Source organism: Lynx rufus, unplaced genomic scaffold (assembly GCF_022079265.1).
Source record: "Lynx rufus isolate CCGP_SWC_20201006 ecotype Redwood Valley unplaced genomic scaffold, mLynRuf1.p SCAF_1, whole genome shotgun sequence".
In the NCBI taxonomy this organism is placed as follows: Eukaryota; Metazoa; Chordata; class Mammalia; order Carnivora; family Felidae; genus Lynx; species Lynx rufus.
Window position 1 is genome coordinate 178,074,580 of NW_025814823.1, and position 22,472 is coordinate 178,097,051.

At 52.5% G+C, this 22,472-nt stretch overlaps 1 protein-coding gene across 1 annotated transcript; it reads right to left on the reverse strand.

The window, feature by feature from the left end:
* Positions 1-17,652: 17,652 nt before the first annotated feature.
* On the reverse strand, positions 17,653-19,962 carry TLX3 (T cell leukemia homeobox 3). The gene is made up of 3 exons (XM_047072933.1): positions 19,401-19,962; positions 18,803-19,046; positions 17,653-17,863 (listed from the first exon to the last, which is right to left on the reverse strand). Exons 1-3 carry the CDS (start codon positions 19,960-19,962, stop codon positions 17,653-17,655), a joined length of 1,017 nt encoding a protein of 338 aa, XP_046928889.1.
* Between the last annotated feature and the right edge of the window lie 2,510 nt (positions 19,963-22,472).

Below are 22,472 nucleotides of genomic sequence, written 5' to 3' on the forward strand. Positions count from 1 at the left end.
AGTTTGAAATCAGAGCAGAAAGGTTGCTGGGCTGGCTTGGCATCCTATTGACTAGCTTCCTTGCTTGCTTTCTCTCCTCACCTCCCCCAACCTTTTTTTTTTTTTTAACATTTTAAAGTAGTAAATATTTGGAATTTATTTAAAAAATACAGGGGAAAAGAAAAGAAAATTAAAACACCAAGAAAGAGTACAAGTAGTGAACATTCGAACATTCTGTCGCCCTCCTTCCCTGTGTCCCGTTCCCAGCTGCCTTTTCCACAGCAGTCTGGTACCTAGCCCCTCCTTCCTTCCAGGGTCAGTCTAGGCCTGTGTGAAGAATATTTAGCCTTTCTCATCTTTTTTTTTTTTTTTTTTTACACAAATGTAAGTTAGCACGCACCTTATTCTGTACTTGCTTTTTCACTCAGCAATCTATCTGGAGATAGTTACCTACCAGCCCATTTTTTCAATGGTTGCAGAGTATTCAATGATGTCATCATTCTCGATGCTATTGAGTCTGTTCCCTATTGATATTTATTTAGATTATTTACAATCGATTGCTTTTTTAAATGGTGCTGCAATGGAATTACCTCATGTGTACTTTTTTGAAACATAGAAGTGTTATCTATTGGATAAAGACCTCTTTGTGGAAGCATCCAGTTAAAGGAATGGGCATTTGACATTAGTAAAGACATCGTCAAATGGGACTGCAGAAAGGTTGAACAATTAACACTCTTGCCAGCAGTGTACGAGAGTGCCTGTTTCCCCTACTCTTGCCAACATAGCGGATCATCAACATTTTTTGCCTCGGCCAATTGGATAATATTGTTTTTCTTGATTGTCGGCACCGGCCATTTATCGAGGAGGAAAATTAGGTGGAGGGATGCTCGACGGTCAGGATCATCTAAATTATATAGACAGGACTGGCTACATCAAGTGTCGGTCCACCGCACAATGAAAATGTGGAGCCTCCTGTTGAAAAATTGAGAATTCCAAGATGGCACCAGTCAAGCACGGAACCAAGTGGGGGTCTCTCCCAAGTGCGGGGCAACTGCACAGCTTGCAAGCCCAATGAAGCTGGCTCTGCCAACAGGGAAAAAAGAGAACAACGGGATGCCAAGAAATCATTAATAGTGACAAGCCCGAGAGGTCCATCAGAGCAGTAAATCAAAAAGGAAAAAGGAAATATCAAACTGCTCTTGGGCACAACCTAGAGCTTCACAGACGTGGCTATGCTTATGTTAACAGACATCAGATCAGACACGTGTTGTTTTGGCATCTCAGGAGATACAGCCTATACACCAAGAATTATTAGTTACATCCTATGAACTTGCTCTGGTTAGAGGTGGTAGTTTCATAGGGTTCTGTGTAGGGAACCCCATGTTGCTATGTTCAGGATCCCCTGAAAGTAGACTATGAGACAAGGATAGGGGTACACGTAATTGTTTGGCGGTCGTCCCAGGAGACGATGGCAAGAGAGTAGGGAGGTGAGACAGGAAGGGAAGTCAGCCAATGAAAGGTGTTTTTCCACGCTAGTTCCCACCGTGGCAAGTGGAGTTCAGTGTCACTGGGGACCTCTAGAAGATCAGAGAATACACCTCTCAAGCCAGGGCCAGCGCCCTAATCCGTCAGTGCCCTGCCCATTATTGGCGGAAGGCAATAAGCAGTACCTCGCCGCTTCCGGGGGCAACTGAGCTCATGCTCCCACAGCCAGGGTAAAAGCCCACAGGCTGCGAGGCACAGCTGTGGACCACAAGGAGAAGGGTGATGTAACAGAGCTGTTGGTGTCCTCGTGCCCACATCCAGTGCCCTCAGTACTCACCTCCCTGTGCCCGCAACGGCAGCCACTACAAGTCAGCCACCATAGGTACAGATGAGCTCACACGGGTGGTAGCCTTCACATCAGCAGTGATACAGAGGACAGAAGCGATGTGTCGTAGTCATCAGGGTAAGCATCCTCTTGCTCGGTTGGCTCCTGAAAGTAAGTTTGTGGCAAACACAGTCTGAGCTGCCTTATGAATGGAAGACTCGGGATGTGCTGGCTGCTGGCCGAGGGTGGTGGACGCCTGTGCTGGGGCGGGGGCTGGGGGGGCAGCCATACACAGGAGCGAGGAAGGAAGGAGCAGCCTGGAGTCTTTGCCAGATCGCTCGTGCAATAGTTTGCAAGTTGGCCATATATTACACACAGTGAGGACTCTCCCCCTTCTAACAGTTTCTCTGTTGAGACAGGACGCTTGAGGTCTCCCACTAACTCAACACTCCTGTTTCCGAGAGCTAGTCAACTGACCTCTCCGTGACTAATCCACCCTTAATAACAGCCTTTCCATCCCCTCCTCGGTACCTGCAGGCTCATTCGGGAGAACTGTGTCATCCGCCAGAGCTCCTGCAGTTCCCCAAAGGCCCACTTTTGGCGGAGGCGAGAAATTCTTTGTCTTTATCCTTAAAGGAAGGATTGGATGCTGAAATTCTATTTCAATGGTGATCGCTTTGTTTCCATTGGAAAAATCTTCCAAGGGACCTTTGATCACTGAGCATTTTTTAAATGAATCAAGTAAGCAGTCATGCAACTCGAACATGTCAGCAAGGCTGTTTTTAAAAAAGTCTTTTCAAAGTTTGGATCGGCATCAGCCCTGTTTGTTCTAGGAGCTGAGAACTTGGGACCATTCAAGTTCTTTTCCGGAGTTATCTACGGGCTCCTTCCCTGATGGCTATCAGCTCTGAGTTGCCTGTCGCCTCTCTGGAGTCAGCTGGCGGTATCAGAGCCAAGACCGTATGAAGGAGGCCAGAGGGAGACAGACAGAGAGAACAGCGGGGCAGGCGGGCAAATGCATCTGTGGTCTCGGGAATTTCTGCCAGAACCGACACGCTGCCGCCTTTTTTTTTTTTTTTTTTTCTGCTTGTCAAGAGTCTGCTTGGAAATGAGTGTGCAGACCGGCTTTCTCTTTCCTTGTTCAAAGTTCTTAATGAGGAGAGCTCGGCGATGAACCGCCCCCCCACCCTCACCCCACCCGGACCCAGGCCACCCTCAGCTCTTGCACTCAGGGCTCTGCGTCAGTGTGCCTGTGGGTGGGCTTCTCTACAAGAGTATTTGCAGAATGGCCGATTCCACCTCCAGAAGATAATCAGCCCACTGTGCTGCAGAGTGGGGAAGTAACTTGCCCCAGGCCACAGAGCTACCAGGCAGGATGCTGGGATTTGTACGTGCCTGGCCTCGTTCCCACCCCTGCCTCCCTGTCACAGGTGACTGGAGCGTCACAGGGAGGTCTGGACTGCAAATCATCCTGTGCAGTCCCCTGGTCTCTGTCACTTAGGCCTGCCACACCTCTACTCTCGCTCCTCAGAGCTGTCTCCCTTTGGAGGAGGTTTCTGGAGCCCAGGGCCGTCTTCCCTCACCCTTCTGGGAGCCCCTCTTTCACAGCCTGAATCTTTAGTCCTGCTTCTAGCCTCCCCTCCAGGCCCACATCCCCCTGGGCCACCAGAGGGACTTCCCTGAAGTTCAACACCCCACTGCCACCACACACACCTTTGCATAAAGTCCTTCCATGCCTCCGCACACACGGATTGCTGTCCCAGCTCCTAGACGAGGAATTCAGCCCCCATGCGTGGTCCCTTCCACTCCCAGTTGTCTCCACATTTTTCATGTGCTGTCCTGCCACCTTGTTCACCCCCTATTCTTGCGCAGCTTTCCCACTGAGTCAGCCTCACCTGCACAGTTAACCCAAACCCCGGAGACAGACCCCTTCCGCGTTTCTCCTCCATGTCCCTCTGTGCCGAGTCCTCACACCTACCCCCGCCCCGCCCCCCCCCCCCCCCCCCCCCGCCCCATTGGTAGACATCTGCCTGCCCACCCCCTGTGTGAGTTCCTCTGGGACAAGCAGCCTCTTATTGTAATGTCTTTAGCACCAGCCACAGGGTAGGGTCCTTAGTGGGGGAGGAGGGAGGAATCTGTCGAACCCAGAGGTGAAGAAACCGACTTTGATATTTGTAAGATGGTAACCACACGTGGAAGGTTACCCTCCCTTGCCAGGGAAGATTTCAGCAGCAGGTTTTGATCAAGAAACAGGACTAACACGGAGACGTCACAAACAAGGTGAAAGATGGGGAGGGCATTAGGGGTTGGAAAAAAGATGAAGGAAACCAAACAGATTACAACTGACACCAAGTACATTTTCAAACTTCCTGCCCTAACGTTGCCTTTCTGCGCCTGACTCACCTACTTGTCCAAGGTGACCTTGGGGCCAGGCAGGGATTTCTCTGCAGGTAATCTCCAAGGCTTCTGTCCTTTCTGCCTTCTTGTCATCTGCACTGAAACTGGCCTTGTGTTTCCCACCAGTGCCCTGTCCCCACCCTGCACGCTCCGCAATGCAACTCATCCTGGGGGAGTAAACGTAGCCCAGACCTAACATGTATCTAAATTCACTCATTACTGGAAAAGCTATTGGTGTTGATGTGTAGGGGCATCCATTTTAATTATGGAAAGGGACCTCCTTATCAATTATTTAGAGCCCACAGAAAATAATACACTGAAAATAAGAGAGAAAAATTAGCTCTGTCTTTTGTCTCCAATTTGACATGGGGGCCGTTATAGTACATGTATACCACACCCCCCACACACACACAGAGGCAGAAACACACAAACACTGAGGTCCACCCACCATTTTGATTCTATTCTCCAGATTCTAAGAATGCTATGTTTTGAAAAGGGATAAAACAGCAGAAATTTAAATATTGGCTGTTTGAGAAAAGCCATTGGAAAAAGAATTGTCATGAGCTGGCATAATGGATTTCAAAGAATATTTAGTTGAAGTAACTGATACCCCTCTGAACCCAAATCAGTCTGCAGAGCTAGTCAAAACAAAGTGAAAGATTAGAGATAATTATCCAAATCATTTAGGGTAAAAATACCTTCTGAAGCATCCCAGTAATTGAGATAAGAAGGTTTCCCTGGGCATTCATCCTCCAAAGTTGCTTAGTTAAAAAGTGTTCTCACACTTTGCACATGTAATAGTCATTTTATCTTATGAATGTTTTAGGTTCAATGTATCCATGCTGGATTCTGAAAATTGTAGGAAAATGCAGGCAATTTTTAAATCTTAAAAAAAAATTGGGGTTTGAGACCTTAGTGAGTTCTTATAATTTTCAAGGCATGGTACCCAGCTTAAGACAAAGGCTAAGTCAGGCCCTGCTTAGTCTCACGGTTCATCTTTTGATGCCTTACCTTTTTCATGTTTCGTCATTTTTTTGTTTTTTTTAAATCTTGGTGTCCTATGTGTTTACAAAAAATAAAAATAACTTGGAGCCATATAAACTAAAAAAAGAAAAAAAGGCTCTGGTGGCAGCACTATGGGTCATTTTTTTTTTTTACTCTCACTACTTTTCCACATCTTAGACATTATCATAACTTTTGAATGATTTCAAAACATATTTATCTTTAAGTTTTTGCAAATGACCATGTGATACCGTAAAAAGTGAAAGCCTCCCCCACTCCAGCATTCTTTTCTCAGCAGTAACCTGAGCAAATCCTTTCAGCCTTTGGTAATGTGCCCATATAAGGTATACCTGCAAGCATGTTTTTTTAATGGGGTGTCATATACATATGATTTTGCAACTAGATTGTTTTACTTAATAATGCATTGTGGACATCTTTCCATGTCAGTAGTTATCAATCTCTCTCCCATTCTTTTGATGGTTGCCTTTCATTCCATAGTATGAATGATTTTATTTTATGTGACCGATCTCTACACGATGGACATATGATTATTCCAAGGTTTCCTTTCTTACAGCCACTGCTGTGATGAACAAGCAGGTACATGTAGCTTTGGACATTTATGCTAGTATTCCTAAAATGTCTTTTTAAAAAAACTTGAGGTGAAATTCACATGACATTTAATTAACTCTTTTAATGTGTACAATTCACCGTGGCGTTGAGTGTATTCGCAATGTGGTGAAACCACCACCTCTCTAGTTTTGGAACTTTTTCATCCCCCCAGAGAGACACTCCAAACCCACTAAGTAATCACTGATAATTCTCCCCTCCCCCTGCCCCTGACAACCACCCATCTCTCTTCTGTCTCTATGGATTTACCTTGTCTGGACATTTCATATAAATAGAATCATACAATATCAGACCTTTTGCCTGACTTCTTTCACTTAGCAGAATGTTTTGGAGGTTCATCTGGGTTGTCAGATGTATGGATACTTCCTTCCTTTTAATCAGCTGGATAATATTCCATTGTGAGCACAGACCACAATTTGTTTATCCATTCATCCACTGAAGGACAAAAACCCCATCGCAGAGGGAACAGCTGGGAAGAACCAGGGATTCAGGGGAGCCTCAGACATTGGCACTGGTCTCAGACGTTGTGTCTTTTTCTTGAAGGAGCCTAGGCTGTCTTTCAACAGATCCCGGAGAACTTGTGTCCAAGAACTTTTATTAGTTTTGTTTTTTGTTCTTCTCTTTTATCCAAGAGTAAGATAAAAGAATCATTGGCCTGCAAGTGCCTTATCATGGTGGAGTTCTCAAATTGGAAAGAATGTTAGGAAAGTAACAGGCTGGATCAACTTTTTATTATGCACGCTAGGAAAGAACCCTACAAGGGATTCCCGCTTCTCCTAGACCAGGCCCTCAGGGGCTGGAAAAGAGGGCACTGATAATAGCCTCCTACACTCCAGCCAGGGTTGTGTGGGGTTGGTGGCCGGGAGGGGGGTGACTTCCTACAATCCAACAAAATATATTTATCTAGGGTCAGTATTTCTCCTGACCACTACAAATGGAAGTTGTAGTCCTCTCTCCTTCTCACTTCATTTTTTCGCTGGTCCCTTAAATCTTAAAAAAAAAAAAAAAAAAAAAAAATTTTTATTCTTTATTTTTGAGAGAGAGAGAGAATGAGAGCAGGGGAGGAACAGAAAGAGAGGGAGACAGAATCCACACAGGATCCAGGTCCCAAGCTGTAGGCACAGAGTCTGACGCAGGGTTTGAAGTCATGAACCGAGAGATCATGACCTGAGCCGAAGCCGAAGGCTTAACTGACTGAGCTACCCAGGAGCCCCTAAATCTTTTTAAAAAGCTTATTTTATGCCAGGCACAGAGGATGTAAAGAAGGTAAGGAATGGCCCCTGCTGTCGTGTCACGGTAGGGACGATGGACACGGAAAGAAAGAGTGTCGTCCCTCTGGGGCCAAGAGGACAGAGCAGGCACCAGCTCACCCAGATGAAAATGGGAGTATCCACTTGCTTGTCTGGATGCCCATTTGACTGACATCAGGTGGACAAAGGTGCAGAGGAATAATGGGGCTGTTTGCTTCGCCCGGCAGGAGTCAGCGCTGTGAAGTTTCCACTGACCTGGGTTCAAATTTGGCTCTGCTCCCCAGCTGCATAACCTGGGGCGAGGGCCTTACCCTTAGAAAGACTTCACTTCCTGCGAAAAATGAGGAACGGGCCAGCTGTCTTCTGCCAAGTGTAGATGTCTATAAGCACATGGCACATAATACTCGGTGAATAACATTCATCCTTTTCCTAGTTCCACCTTGATCCATCTTCCCCATAGCTTTTGAGCTAACAGCTTCCCCCTCTCTCACTGTCCTAGTCCCAGTTCACCAAAGACAATGGTGCCCCAGGAAATGTCTCTGGAGGGCTCCGGGCTGGCCCTTACTCCTCTCCTACTTTGCAGAAAACTTGGTGTCTTTCAAGTTAGAACTGGCGTTCAACGCTCATTTTATTCCGCTCCCCGCAAACGTCTTCTAAAGGCAAAGCCTCTCACCTCCAGCCAGAGCTCCCGGGAGCCCCGCAGCGCCTGAGAAATCACCCAAACCTGGCCTCCCACAAGAGGGTCGTCCTCTCCTGACAAATCGAGCCCGAAGCTGTTAAGATCTTTTCTGTTAGAACTTTTTAACGGCGTCATAAATCTTTTATTAACATTTGGTATTATACTAATTAAAACTGTTCTCTGTATGTATTATTAATTTCCCTAGCACTTCTTGCTGGGGTGACGTTTTTAGCCAGCTAAGCAGAATGTAGCACAGTAAATAAGAAGAAACTCATTTCCAGACAATTAGCCTTGCAGAAAAATAAGTTGGTTAATGGAAGGCATGATGATTACAAATTTTACCTAAATAAACAGGGTATCTTAATGGTAACTCTTCAAGCTAAGTAAACAGATTGGGGTGGTAATGTCCTAAGCAATACTTAAATGTAACAGTTTAATAAATTGGTAAATTACTCATTTCATCTTAGAACAAAATGGTAATACTGTAGTAATAACCTAGTATATATTCCGTAAATATGAAGCATTATCACTTTAGCTCTGTAGAAATCACCACAGTGATATGTCAGCATTGATCTAAAACTGCAGCATTTTATCTCAAGTTTATTACCCATTTTTGAGAATCGCTGAGATTTTCAGAGCATAATGGCAATAAAAGAAGAATTTAAAAAGCGCTTTAATGTGCATAAGTTAATCAGAGGTATCCTCGGGGGGAAAAGGAAATTTGGTAAAACATGAATTATAAGCATCATTTAAACTTACTTTGGACACTAGAGATAATAAATGGCACCATAATTTAGAAATAGCTTTTAACATCAATGACGGTAAGTACCACTTTACTGTTCATAAGAATTGCAGAGCAATGGTGCTGAGGCCAATTTTATTAGCCATTTTTTTCTTTATAAAAGCAATCCAGCCCTTTCCACAACTGAGGAGACAGGAACAAGAGTTACGTGCTAATATGCAAAATGCATTTAAGTTTTTTGAAATAGAGAGTAATAAATTGTGCCAAAAGATAGAGTCTGGAGACAAATGAATGATCATTTAAAAAGGATAAGGCGCTCTCAGAGTTTACATATTTGGGGAAACTTGATAAAAAAAAAAGCCAACAAATTGTTCATACATTTTCCCATTTGCCAAAGCATGTGGTGTGCTTTCAGATCCACGAGATGAAGCCATAAATCCCAGCGATTGGGAGATGCTGCAACAGAAATATATTTTTGTAAATTGTTGCCATTGACAAATCATTTTTAAACCATATAAAGTGCAGGTTCAACTTTCTCTTCATGGTGCCCTTCCTGCAGAGAAGCCTCAGACTCTGACCTCTGCTTACCAAGCACAGCCCGAGAGGGTGGGGCTGCTGGCTGCCACTCAGCTCAAGCCGAGCAGCTCAGGCTGTGGGTGGGAAGGTCGCCAGGACTCACTGAACCACCTACTAAGTGCCCGGCGTGCTGAGCCTTATGGGGCCCAGGAGAAGCTTGTCTGGGACGGTGCATGGCAAGGTGGGCAAAACCTGGCTGACGTGGAAGAAACAAATCCAAGACGTCAGCCCAGACTTTGACCTTCAGGACTTAGTAACTCTAGGCTGAAGGTCTTCTGCTTGTCACCTGATGAATTTGAGGAAAAAACAAAACAATCCACCTTGCTTGATCTTTAATTCTTGGATGCCATATCGAGGAACACAGATGCCCTCTTCCCTGCTTTTGAACAGGAAGTTATAAAGGGGCCTAGGGTCTTCCTCAGAAGCAGCTCCTTCTGGAGTAGGTGGGGGTAGACTTCAATAATGCAGCAGGGAAGGAGGCAAAGAGAGGGGAGAGGAGAAGATGAAGGCAATGAGGGCAGCTCCCAGCAAGGCTCTTTGCTGTGGAGTTGCAGGCAGAGAGCAGGCCTGCAGGCCTTTTGTCCACCCCAACCCCAGCTTATCTATTTATGTTCATCTTACCTCCAGACGCTTCATCACTGTCTGCTCACAATATATCACTGACACTCCCCCCCTCAGAGAGAGCCCAGGAAATAGCAAGTTTGCCTGGCCGCTTTGTGGGAAAAGCCACGAGGCTTTTCATGTTTCGTGTGAAAACTACACCTTCCATAACCATGGCTGTCCCATCTCCATAGAGCATTCCAACTTTGGCCGAAAACTTCGGCTTCTGAAACAGAGTAGAGCATCCTGGGCTAGTAGATAGAGAACCGCTGTAGTCAGAGAGCTATGTGAACTTGGACAAATGCATGTTAAAGTCACTGAGCCTTAGTTTTCTCATCTGTAAAATGGGGTTTCAAAACTGTTTTATAAGATTATTGTGAGGATCAAGTGAGAAAATACATGTGATGTATTGAGCACGGTGCTTAACACACGGTAGGCACTCAGCACATATTGGGTTTCTCCCCTCTGTGGAGGCTGAACATCTGGATTCCAATCCACCTTCTGTTGGGCATTGGTAAGTTATTCGACACCCCCAAACTCAAATTTCTTGTCATCAAAATGGGATCTACGTTCTAGGTTTGTTTTAACAGTTAAATGAGATCACTTGTGTAAAATGCTTAGTCCACAGCCTGGCCCACAGTAGATGTTCTGGAAATGCTACTTAACGTTGTTATTTAATAAACATGGACTGAGCAGTCACAGTGTGCCCAACATCAGCAACCCAAGTAAACAGAAACCCCAGAATACAGCAGAGAAGCTGGTTAGTCTTACTTAGAATAATCTAGATTTTCAACCGTCTAGAAGATTCTGCACTGGGGAGATATTGCACAGACTGGGTGAGTCAGGGCTCTACACTCAGACATAACTGGGTTTGAATTCTAGCTCCATCACTTAATGTCTGACCCTGAGCAAGCGACTTGTCTTCTCTGAGTTTGCTTTCTCTCTGGGAGGAGAGCAAGAACAATTTATCTTGTGAAAATTCATCTACCACTGATAATAAGTATAGTAAATGTACCACAGTGCCTATCGTGCATCAGGCTCCTGGTGAAATGCTCGATGGATTATGTCACTTAATCCTCAAACAACCTTGCGAGGAAGATCTATCCTTACAAAGTACAGACTAACTAGGACACTGAAGCTCAGAGAGGCAAGGTTACTTGTCCAAGGCCACACAGCTGGTAAGTGGTAAAACTGGGACTTTAACCCAGTCCAGTTAAAGCTCCATTCATGCTGTGGGCACTTTGGTAGATTCGGTACAGGCACACGTGTGGTTTGTCTCCTGCACATGCTACCTCTCTTCCTTGACCAGAAGTCCTCAGGGTCTAGCAGCTGAGGGCTACATCATGGCTCATTAGCACCCATGGGGGGTTCATTAGAAACTGTTAGTTAGCCTGGGCTTGGGGAGAGGGCAATGGAAGATGCTTGAATCCCTTAGGGATTCCTTAAGGTGGAAGGGTCTTCCCTTCAGTATCTTTCAACCACCTTTAGGTGGCTCAAAACAGCAATAGCAGTTTACAGTCCTCTTGCAAACACAACCCAGAATATTCTGGTTTGTATCTGAAGTTGTTTAGGGATGATGATTTTCAAGGCGGTCAGAATTCCCTCTGGCAGTCATGAAGACATTGGCTTTAATAACAAGGAGGTTTGAGGGACGTTTCTGGGTAAAAGCCAATGAGCTGGACTCAGTCCATAAGGGTTAAAGTCCTGGCATCATGGGACTTAGGGATGCTGTGTTACTCCACACAGTCTCAGTTTCCTCATCTGTAAAATGGGGATTACAGTAGTACCTATCTCCTAGGGTCCTTATAAAGAAGTGCCTTCTGGAGGTAGATGGGGATAGACTCCAGAGATTGTGCAGATGTTCCATCAGATGGAAGCTGCTAGGCCCTCTCAGCCTGGGCTTGGGATCCACCATGGGAGAGTACAGGTGGCTGTAGCTCTGAGGGGACTCCAGGAGTTGGGGACTAGGTGTAGGGCCCCATCCCTGCTCAGAGTGTCCCGAGCCGCCCCCTCTGACAACGAACTTGAAACTATAGTCATTAATAAAGGCGACCCCTCCCAGAGCCCTCTTCCTGATTCTTCCTGGAGTTGGGTTTCCTCTCTGCTCTCCCTACCTGCCACCCCCCCAGTCCCATTACTTCCTAGGAACAAAAGTGTGCCGGCTGTGGCAACCGAGACAGCATATGCGAACGCGTGCTGTTTAGCACACTGGATATTCGAGGGTGCCCCTCTGAGCCCACACCTCCTTCTCCAGCCCCAGGAGCTCAGTGGGTCCTATTAGTACCCAGGAAGGCAGACCTTAGCGAGAGGATTGGGTCTTTTCCTGGAGCACTCCGTATTTTCCTGCAGGCTGCATCTCTGCTAGGAGGAAGGAGTGAATTGTTCCTGGGTTGGGGATGAAGGAGGCAAAGAACGCTCGGCTGGCCGTCGCAGGTTCCGGGCCTTCCGGAGTTTCAGCGCGTCGTGGATAAATCCATCGATCAAGAAGGCTTGATAGCGAAGCCAATACATTCCAGGTAGGGGGCCAGAGCTGGGGCTGGCTTCTTTAACATCAGGGGAGTCTGGGTCAGCACAAGTCTCTCTAATGACCCCGTGGCGGGTTGAAATGCCATGTGTGGCCAGTGGCGAGATACAGCCAGTCCCGCAGGCGGCCAGGCGTTTCAGTCCAGAGGCGAGTTCCAGCGCGAGGTCAACCTGGGCGAGTCTCCTGACTTTTCTGCTCCCCAATTTCCTTATTTGTAGGATGGGAACACAGGACTGTTCTGGGGGCTCAATGAATGGGTTGTTGGAAGGTGTAAAAACCTCCAATCAAATATTCTGTTCAAACACATTTTTTTCTTCTTCCACCCCACCTCCTCTCCACACCAACTGGGAGCATATCAGAGGGGTCTAATAACTAACTCATTAATTGGCAGCCGGTCTGACACTTAAGAGAATAACTTTATTGGATCATTTCAACTAAAGTGAGCGTCAGATATGGCCACTGATCTCAAGGTAACACGAGGATACTGACGCGTCTAACCCGATCAAGCCAGGCCCCAATTCGGGAATGACTTCTCTAACAACGACTCCACCTTTAGTGATGGCAGGAGGAATGGCCTCACTGGGGGACACTACCCTATTCCTGCCCTTTCTTCTCAAAGGGCGACACCTCCGATTAAACACCTACATTTTTTAGGAGGCGTTTAATTAGATTTCTGACCTATAAATGCATTTTAAAATGTTTTTATTCTCATAATAAGCTGATAATCAGCTGTACCATAAGCCACGGGTTTTTATTTCCCCTGGAAGAGTCCTTAATGACTAGATAGCCCTAATTTTACACATGCGGAAACCAAAGCGCCGAGACGCAAAGCCACTCGCTCAGGGCCACACAGAAAGGGAGTGGCGGAGCTGAGTGAAGAACTTCATCCAGCTACCCGTTGCGTGGCATGGGGGAAGGCACCGATCACTGTCGAAATTCCGCGAGGAATTTGCAAGTTTCTGACCCACAAGAAATTGTGCGACTGGGACAGCATCGCTGAGAGGAGATGCTCAAACCCGAGCGGATGCTTGGAAATGTACGGCCTCGCCGCTACCGGCGGGTTTCGCATTAGGAGACCCGCTTTGGGTGTTAAGAAACCTTCACTACAGAGTGCAGGCGCCTGCACCACGCCGCCGCTCTGCGTTTCAGTTGCGGAGGCCGAGGTTGAGATTCCGGCCAAGGTTCCCAGGAACCTTCAGTGCGGTAGCAACCTAGGCCGGATCTGGGGTCTAGCGGTCTCGGCGGAAGATCGGAGGCCCTGTTCTGAGGCCCCTAACCCGGAGCGCCTCGCCAGACCGCGGCAGAACAGACGCTCGCCGCCCGCTGCAGCACCGGCTTCGGCCGCCGAAAAGGCGCAGCTGGCGGTCGGCCCGGCCTGCACAAGGCCGCGTTCTTCGGCCGCAGGTTTTCGAGAAGCGCCGCAGGCCCCGGCAGGCCATGAAAAGTTGCCCGGCCCAGGGGCGCAGTGGGGCCTCCGGGGTCTCACCGCGGAGCTGGGAGCGGCCGAAGCTAAGTCTTTCCGCTCCTGCTGGGAGGGCAAATATGCACAAGCCTGGGGAGGCCAGAGGCGCTGGGCGCCCTTGGAACGCGCCCAGTCCAGCCCGGGCGGGAAGGTCCTTTTAGCTCCACTGATAACCCCCGGCCTCGTGTCCGGGTGGCTGCAGGTGTCCCGTAGGCCGCCTCCCCAGCCTTCACTAGGCTAAGCCTCCCTTTCCTCTCAAGTATTAGAGTGCTTGGTTTGGGGAAAAGAGAGCGAGGGGTCCGCGGCAGCCGCGCGCCCCAGAACTAATTTCCGAACTTCTTTGAGGCTTCGTTTTTCCAACGGCAAAGTGATGCGGGGCATCCACACCCCGCAGAAATGTGTGGGTCATGGTAAATCACACTGCATGCAAAGCTTGCTGTCCCTGGCCGGTGCTGTACAGGTTTTTGCTGCAGGGGAATCGTTTCCACTTGAGGGACGCGAGAGGGTAGCCCCAGAGCTAGTGTCTGTCTGTTCTTGTGATCGGCCGTGTCCCCCCCAGACTCTACTGGCTTTGGGGCCTCCCGGGGATAGTTGAGCACAGCCTAACTCCTAGCCTCTGGACCGGCAGCCTCGCCCCTCTTGGCTTGGGGCACAGGCATCCCTGCCTGCGGGTGTGCCCCCCGAAACCAGAGCACGAGGAGAGCGCGCGCGCACGCGCGCGCTAACAGTCTGCGCAGGCCGACGAGCTGCCTCGTGCCTCCCAGTGCGGCATCTGTAAAATGGGTGTGGCTTTAGAGACACTTGAACCGAGCACGGGGAAGGGCAGCGAGTCCAAGCCTTCAGCCTTCACGCAGAGGCCTGCTGCTTCTCGTCCTTAATTCCCTCCGCGGTGGGGCTGGACATCCACACGCACCTGCTGCCTTTGGAGCCTCTGTTGCTTCCTTGGGCACAGGTGGGTCTTAAATTTGGGAGCAGATAGCCAAGGAACCGTTCATGTGGGCTTCTCAGCCTACTCCGGATTCTTTTTCCCCTACACTCAACCTTAAGGGCGCCTGACTGATCTGGATATGTGTGCGCCCAGACTCTGCCCGGGAGGGCCGTGAGGAGTGGGAGCTCTTAACAGAGCGTCAAGGGGCTCCAGTCCCGCGCAGCCACAGTGGAAATAACCTCCAGGCTTTGCACGTCCGTAGGAGGGGGTTAGGCACTAAACACCCTTGCCAGCTTAGCAATCTATCCTTCCCTTTGGGGGCGCCCACACTGCTCTGGGTGGGCGTGAGCGAGCCACAGTCCCCAACCAGCCCCACACCAGTGGGCTCAGCACCCTAACTCAGAGGGACTTCTAGTCAGTCAGTCTCTGGCTGGGGAAGGTTTGGTTGGGGGCAGGCGCTCAGAGAGGACGCAAGCCCCAGAAGCACACGGAGAGGAAAAAACTGATGTCCCTGAGAGCCGAAGCAAGACTAGGTGCCCATCCCTGGGGCTTGTCTGAACGCCGACCCCAGGTGAGCCTCTGGGTCAGAGACCTTTTGCTCAAAGCAAGGTACCAGAGGGAAAGAAAAAGACGTGTGTGTGTGCCCCGAAAAGGCCCAAGATTCAAGGGTTAGCCTGGCAAAACAAAAATACTTTAGAGAAACAAAACCACTAAGCCTTATTATAAAGAAAAAGATTAAAAGTGAGGGAAACCGGAGGCGACGCCAGTCTCTGTGGAAGGGGCCGCTTGGCCGGCAGAGGCAAAGAAGGTCGTTCTTAGATGCTCAAGTCCCCGGCCGGATAGCCCACGTTCCCATCCCGATGGGGGCGTCCATCATGCTTTTTAGCGGAGAAAAATCTTAGAAGCATTTCAGGGAAACACCAAGGGAAGGGACCTGAAGGTCTGAGTCCCTCTAGTCTCTCTCTGGGGGTGTCTGTAAGTCACCAGCGACCCGGATTCCGGGCAAGGCTTGGAGGTGGAGGCGAAGGCAGCAATGATGGGAGCCGCAGAGGTATTTCTCAGACTACCCGCACCCCTTTCTCGAGCCCCGCCAGTGTACAGAATCCCGCAGCCCGCATCCTGCGAAGGCGCCCAAACACGCGAGCCCCTCGGGGCGGCGCTTGGTCCGGAGGGAAGCGGTGTGATGAAGCGGGTGAGGCTGTCACAGCGCCCGAGGGACAGCCCCAGAACTGGTAGCCTCAGGAAGCTAATGGGAGCTGGGCCGGGAGGAGGGCACGAAGGAGACGAGGAGCCAGTGACCGAGAGAAAGACAGAAGCAAAGAGATTCTGAGACCAGAAGGAGAAAGCAAAAAGGACACGAAGAGGGAAGGAGGAAGACAGGTGAAAAAGAAACCGGGGGGGGGGGGGAGAGAGAGAGAGAGAGAGAGAGAGAGAGAGAGAGAGAGAGAGAATGGACGGGAGAGTCTGAAATGGAGAGGGGGGGAAGAGACGACAAAGAAAGAGTTGGAAAAACTAAAAGCAACAGTAAACGAATTATACAGGGAAGCAAAAAACTGTAAAGGAAAAGCAAAAGTCCTAGGAACACAGAGACCAAGAGTAATGAATAGAATAGAAAATAGAGAACATCGTAGAGAAAGAAGTGGAGAGGCCAGACATAAGAAAAAATTTAAAAGACCTAATAAAAGGGAGGAAAAAAAATCAGGGAGCAAGAGGAAATGTTCACGAACGCTTCGACCGTGTGTCTTGTTGCAAGGGACCACCTAACGCCCAGCGCGTGATCCAGAAATTCCCAGCTTCCGACCGGAGGTAAAGCTGGGTGAACTGGGCCTGGCTGCTTTCACACCTGGGCTTGGTGTTCCCGGCGTTCTGGGCGCCCCGCCCCTCTCGTGTGCAGTGACGCCGCCCGGGTGCGGTGACGTCACATGACGCCACGCTCCACCTGTGGTCCCACGCAACCCAAAAGGGTGCAGGTGTTCTGAATTTGTGCCCCGCACTTACTCCTCAGAAGCCGAGCGTTTGGAGACCAGGAAGCGCGCGGATTCTGTGCCCACGGCCCGCCCACAGTGCGCCCAGATCCCCCATAGCCAGTCCTTGGGTCCGCCCAAGACCCGAGGCCTCACTGGAAAAAGAGGACAGTGGGCACGGGGGTGAGGGCTTCGAGTTCTTAGAAGTTCGAGGTCGCGGGGCCTCTCACCTCCTAGGTGGGTCCGGCCACTGACGACCTAACTGTTGGCCCACCCGGAGCCAGTCATCCCCAACCCTGCCTGGCGCGGGCCTGCGACCTCTGGGCCTAGAGTGCCCTTCCCACGTCCGCCCTACACCGCCGGCACCCAAACTGCCGGCGGCCGGCACGCACTGACCTGCACCGCGGATCCTCCGCGGGGCCCGGGGCCGGGGTCGGAGCTGAGGCGAAAACCGACGAAGCTTGGAGATGTGGATGCGCCCCCGCACACTGCGGCTCGGCCTCTACCGCCGAAGGGGTGGGGCGCAGGGCCGGCCTCGCCGAGCATTATTGGAACGAAAACGAAATAAAAGCGGCGTTAAGTGAAATAGCTAACTTTTTTATTAAATAAAACGACTTAAATAAAAGGAACGGAAAAGGAGAGGAGTGGACCCAGCCTAAACGCAGGGTGCCCCAGCCCTGGCGCTCCCCCCAGCCACCTGGTCGGCCGCCCCTCCTCTAGCGGCCCCCGCGGGGGAAGCAGGTGGCCGGTTTCTAAAGAAAAAAGCCAAAACTTTTATTATTTACACGTTTGGGCAAAAGTACAAAGTATAATACAGGCGCCCGGCCCGGGGGGGTGCGGGCGAGGGGCGGAGAAACGTAAGGCGCTTTCTTTGTCAGGCCCGGGCCTGGGGCGGGACTGGGCGCGGGGCGGGGGCTCGGATTGTGCAGCCGCGCGGAGCCCGGGCCCAGCCCCCCTCCGCGGCCGGCGGGGATGCGGCCGCGCCCCGGGGCCTACTGGAGCTCGGAGGCCCCAGTCCCTCTCGGCCTCGGGTCCCCCCAGCCCGGCTGGGGGCCCGGGGCGCCCCGCCGGGTGGGGGCGGCGATCCTTGGCGATCCTTGGCGATCCGTGGCTCACACCAGAGAAGTGACGGCGGGGACCTTGGAGCTGTCCTCCTCCCAGGGCTGCAGATTCTGCAGAGCAAACAGCGACGAGTTGTGCAGACAGAGAGGGTCGGGCTGGATGGAGTCGTTGAGGCTCTTTTGGAAGGCGTCGTGTTGCAGCTGCAGCATGAGCCGGCTCGCCTGCTGCCGCTCCGCCTCCCGCTCCTCCGCCGTCTGCCGCCTGCACCGGGGGAGGGAGAGGGACAGCACCGTCATGCACCCGGCACTGCGGGGCCGCCGGCGGGGCCCCAGCCCTCCCGGGAGCGGAGGCCAGCCGGGAGCCTCGAGGCGCAGGACCCGTCTGCACCCCTGCTGGTGCTGTGCGCCCGAGGCCCGCGCGTCCGGGGAGTGGGTTGGCATCGTTTGTTTTTGTTGTGTGCCGGGCGGTCGTGGGGAGGGGACTCCGCCCGCCGCCCACCTGCACGTCCGCGTATGGTGGCTTCGCCAACAACAAAGATGTTTCTTTTGCGGGACAACAAGGGCAGGGCATGCGTGTAACTGACTCAGCCCTGCGGGCAGTCGGGACGCTAGGGTTCGCGGGTGGGAGGGCTGGCTCTGCACTGCCCGCGCGGTGTCCCTGGGCCAGGTCAGCCTCATCCAGTTCTCCCAGGCCCTTCTCGAACCTCTCTTCCAAAACGCGATCGCTTCGCCGTTCACGGGTTGTATGGAAATAGGGATCGGATAAAAACGGGGCTGGAGTCAGGATGGGGAGCCACAGGGGGAACACGGAGCCCGCGTGGACTGTCGGAGATCCGAGAGGGCTGGTGGGAGGGAGGAGAGTGCGAGAGACCCCAGGGTGGGGGGTGGGGTGGATGCTGGTGAAGGTGCAGGTGAGAGGAAACTGAACGGCTGCAGAAGCGGAAGAAAACACGGAGAGTTGGAGAGGCGCACGAGAGCGATACAGGGATGGGAATGGAGGAGAAGCCGAGGCGCGAGAGAGTGGGGAGAGAAACACAGGCCGGCGGGAAGGAGACAAGGGAGATAAAATTTGGGAAGGAGTGGGAAGGCGCAGCCCTGGGAGGGCGGGTAGCGGGTAGCACAGAATGGGGAGAGCGCGAGGCTGTGGCGCGGGGCAAGGTGAAGGGCGGGTGCAAGACGGGCTGAGCCGGGCCTCTCTCACCGCCATTTGGTCCTCCGGTTTTGGAACCAGGTCTTGACCTGCGCGTCCGTCATTTTGAGGGACTTGGCGAGCGCCGCCCTCTCGGCGGAGGCCAGGTACTTCTGGCGGTGGAAGCGCTTTTCCAGCTCGCAGATCTGCACCCGAGAAAAGGACGTGCGCGGCTTCTTACGCTTGGGCGGTGTCCTGTTCTGGTAGGGGTGGCCGATGCGCCGGGTCACGGTGAAGGGCGTGAGCGCCGCCGCCGCTGCGGAGACACACGAGTCCCCCTTAAGCCCAGCCCGGCTCGACTGCCGTTCAGGCCCCACGCGGACCCCGTGCCACCCGGTTGGGCGCAGGGTGGTCCGCTATTTCGTTGGTCCCCCGCGTCCCCAGCGGCACCAAGCCGGTTGGGAGATACTCCCCTCTTCCCCTGGGCGTAGGCTTATTTCCCCGAAACTCCCTGATTTTCCTCCCCCTACGGTAGCCCGGGGCCCCGGGCGCTGAGGCCTCCGTCGCGCTTGGGCCTCCGGAATCGTTTCCCGGAGTGGAGCACCTAGGGCGCGGCGCCTTTGGCCCCGGGAGGGCCAAGGCCCGGCGCTTGTTCGCTCGCCCTGCTCACCTGTGAAGCGGTCTTTCACGAAGCGGCGGCTGCTCTCCATCCAGGGAAAATTGAGGCCGCCCAGGCTGGAGACCGTGGGCACGGAGGGCATGGCGGGCAGCGCGCTAGGCAGAGGCGGTGGCACGGCCCCGGGCAGCGGCCTGTGCGCTGGCACTCGGATCACTCCGGCGGGCGCCAGGCTCAGGTTGACACTGTAAGATCCCGGGTCCTCGAAGGGCGCGCCGAGGCCGGCAAAGGAGGCGGGCAGAGACGGGTATGTGGCGCCCGGACGGCCCCCGGGGGGCCCTCCCAGGTAGCTGGCGCCGTCGGGGCCCCGCGGGGCCGGTGCGCTGTCCTGGTCCGGGCTGTTGAGGATCTGGTCGATGCCGAAGCTGATGGGCTCGTGCGGGTGCGGGGTCTGCGCGCTGGCGGGCGCCTCCATCCTGGGCGGGCGGAAGGGCTGGGCTGGGCTGGGCGGGGAGGCGGCTGGGTCCCTGTTACGGCGCGGCCATGGAGCGCCCGGCGCCTCTCGTTGCACTGAAACTTTGCCAAGAGTGCGCGGGCCCGACAGGCTCTGTGTCATCTTTCTTGAACCGAACCTGGAGTTTCCGCTGCTAATTCCTCTCCCGCCGCAGCCATTGGCTGCGATCAACAAGCCTCTCTCCTCCCATTGGCTCCCGGCTTTCAATAAAGGCCTAATTCATGGAAATAGGAGCTTAGGGACTGTTCCAAGGTGACATCATTTTAACAAACGAACAATAGGTCAAATTTATTAGCCGGGATAATGGGCGGCGGATATTAGCGCCCGAACCGCAGCCTCCCAAACCCGAAATCTAACGAAGCTGCAATTAGCAGACGCTCCCCGCTCCTCCGGGCCGGGGCCGCTTCCCCGGCCGCAGCGCGGGGCGGGCCAGGGCGCTCTGCTGGTGAAATTGCCTCTTGCTGAGGGGGGTTTCGTTTTCTTGCAAATTTTGTCATCTGGGCAAAAACCAAACCATGCGAATCCTCTCCATTGCAATGGAGTGGCAAGTCCGGAATGACCCTGTGGAATCCGCGGAAGCGTCTTGGACTCTCCACCGCCGCGGGAGCAACGAAAGGAGCGCACTACCCCGCACGAGCTCCGCGCTCCCAGCGCGTCGCGTGAGGGGAGCCCGCCGCGTGTTCCGCGCTCCCGAGGACGCCGACCCGCGTGGGGAGAATTCGCCCCCGCTCGGGCCACTTTGGAGACAGTCGCCGGCTCCCGCCAGGCGAACCGAGGTGTGACTCCCCTAAGCCCACGCGTGCCTGGCCCAGCTGGTCTAGGGACCCAGGGTCCCCCGGTGGGGAGCGGGGATCCAGCCCCTCGAAATTCGTTGCAGGATGGACGGGACTATGGTCGCGCCTGGGGACCTGCCCGTGGCACGGCAGGTGTGGGGATCTGGGGTGCCCGAGAGGCAAGGCGCAGAGGCTGTTCATCTTTAAAGAGCGGGACTTCTTTGGGTAACGGGGGCTGCGAGCCCCTCCCGCTCACGGCCAGCCTGAGCGTTGAACCGCTCCCTCCCTGCTCCGCTCACGCTCTCGGGGACTGTCAAGGCGGGTCGAGGGGCACCGTGGACAGGACATGACCGTACGCCGGGAGGTCACCCCCAGCGCCAGCCTCAGCTGTCTCCCCTGGAGGAGACATACAGAATCGTTTTCTACTCGCGAATTCTAAAATCGTTAGGTGCAAACTGACTGCTGCACCCCTGGCCAGGCCCCTCTCGCTCTCCCTGTCTTGCGGACGTGGTGCGAGCTCTGATAGGCGGTTGGCCAGAAGAGTGTTCACATTGGGTCGGTCACTTTCTAGTTCAGTGACCTTGGGCAAGTGACTTCATATCTTTGGGCTTGGTTTTCTCGTTTATAAAATGGGCCACGCGTGCATTGCGGGATTGTCGTAAGTCTTGCGTGAGATATTGAGAGAAGGTAGGTAGGGCTTAGGGCCTGGCACATAGTAGGCACTGAGAGGCTGTGGCTGCCCTCCCACTCCCACACCCAACGTGATGGTTGATGTATTATTCTGATGGTTCTTGTTTATCTGCAGTTTTAGGTTATTTGCAGAGGCTCAGTATCTTGAACAGAAAAATGTTATTTGTCTATCCGCAGGGTCAGTCTTAGAGGACCAGGAAAAGTGGGAGGCAACATGTTGGGGGTTCTTCCTAATAATCTACCCCCAGTAGCTCAGAGGTTTCAAGATCTGCAGTCTTAAGGCCTGGGTTCCTGAGTCAGCTCACCGCCCGCTGAGTGACCTTGGGCTAGTCGCTGGCTCTTGCTGGGTGGAGAGAATGAGGCCACTGGCAAGTGAGGCACCGGTGAGGAGGGCAGGGTGCCTGGGGCAGGACAAGCCCTCTTTCCTTGGAAATCCAAGAATCTTCAAATGGAACACTGACTCCATACTGGGGGCCTCCTGCTTCTATTTCAGGCTCTGCCACCAGTGGTTTGGGGACTGTTTGGCCCCTCATTGCCCCTCCTGGAGCCTCATTTTCCTTATTTGTAAAATAGGAAGGGTAATAGCTACCCCCAGGGTGGCCGTGAGAAGTAAATGAGATAAGGTCTGTGGACATGCCTGTGAGGAACTGGATTATATAATAATAACTTTAACGACAACAGTAGAGCTGCTGTAGGTGGAGAACGTAGTGTGTGCCGGGCAGGGGGTGGGCATTTACTTATTTCTCCCAACCACCCTGTGAGGGAAGGCTGTTATTGATCCCATTTTTTACCTGATGAGGGAACTTCAGGTCAGAGAGTTCATGCAGCTCACAGCCCCCCTTCTCCAGGGCTAGGGAGTCACCTCGCCCGCTCCATTTCCCTTCTGGCATCCAAAGCCCAGGGTTCCAGGCCTGTCCTCCCCACTTCCTGGCTTTGTTAAATTGGGATAACAAGGCCCACCCCACACAGGTAGATGGGCATAGAATTAGGGGCGCCTGGGTGGCTCACTGGCTAAGCGTTCGACTTCCGCTGGGGTCATGATCTCCCTGTTCGTTCGTGGGTTCGAGCCCGTGTTGGGCTCTGTGCTGACAGCTTGGATCCTGGAGCCTGCTTCCGATTTTGTGTCTCCCTCTCTCTCTGCTCTTCCCT

What these genes read in the sequence shown, in the direction of transcription:
- TLX3 (XM_047072933.1), bottom strand. Translation starts at nt 19,962, where the DNA reads ATGACACAGAGCCTGTCGGGCCCGCGCACTCTTGGCAAAGTTTCAGTG. An exon ending in CGTGAAAGACCGCTTCACAG is followed by an intron (nt 19,047 to 19,400) that starts GTGAGCAGGGCG and finishes GTGTCTCCGCAG; the next exon opens with CGGCGGCGGCGCTCACGCCC. An exon ending in AACCGGAGGACCAAATGGCG is followed by an intron (nt 17,864 to 18,802) that starts GTGAGAGAGGCC and finishes CCCCCGGTGCAG; the next exon opens with GCGGCAGACGGCGGAGGAGC.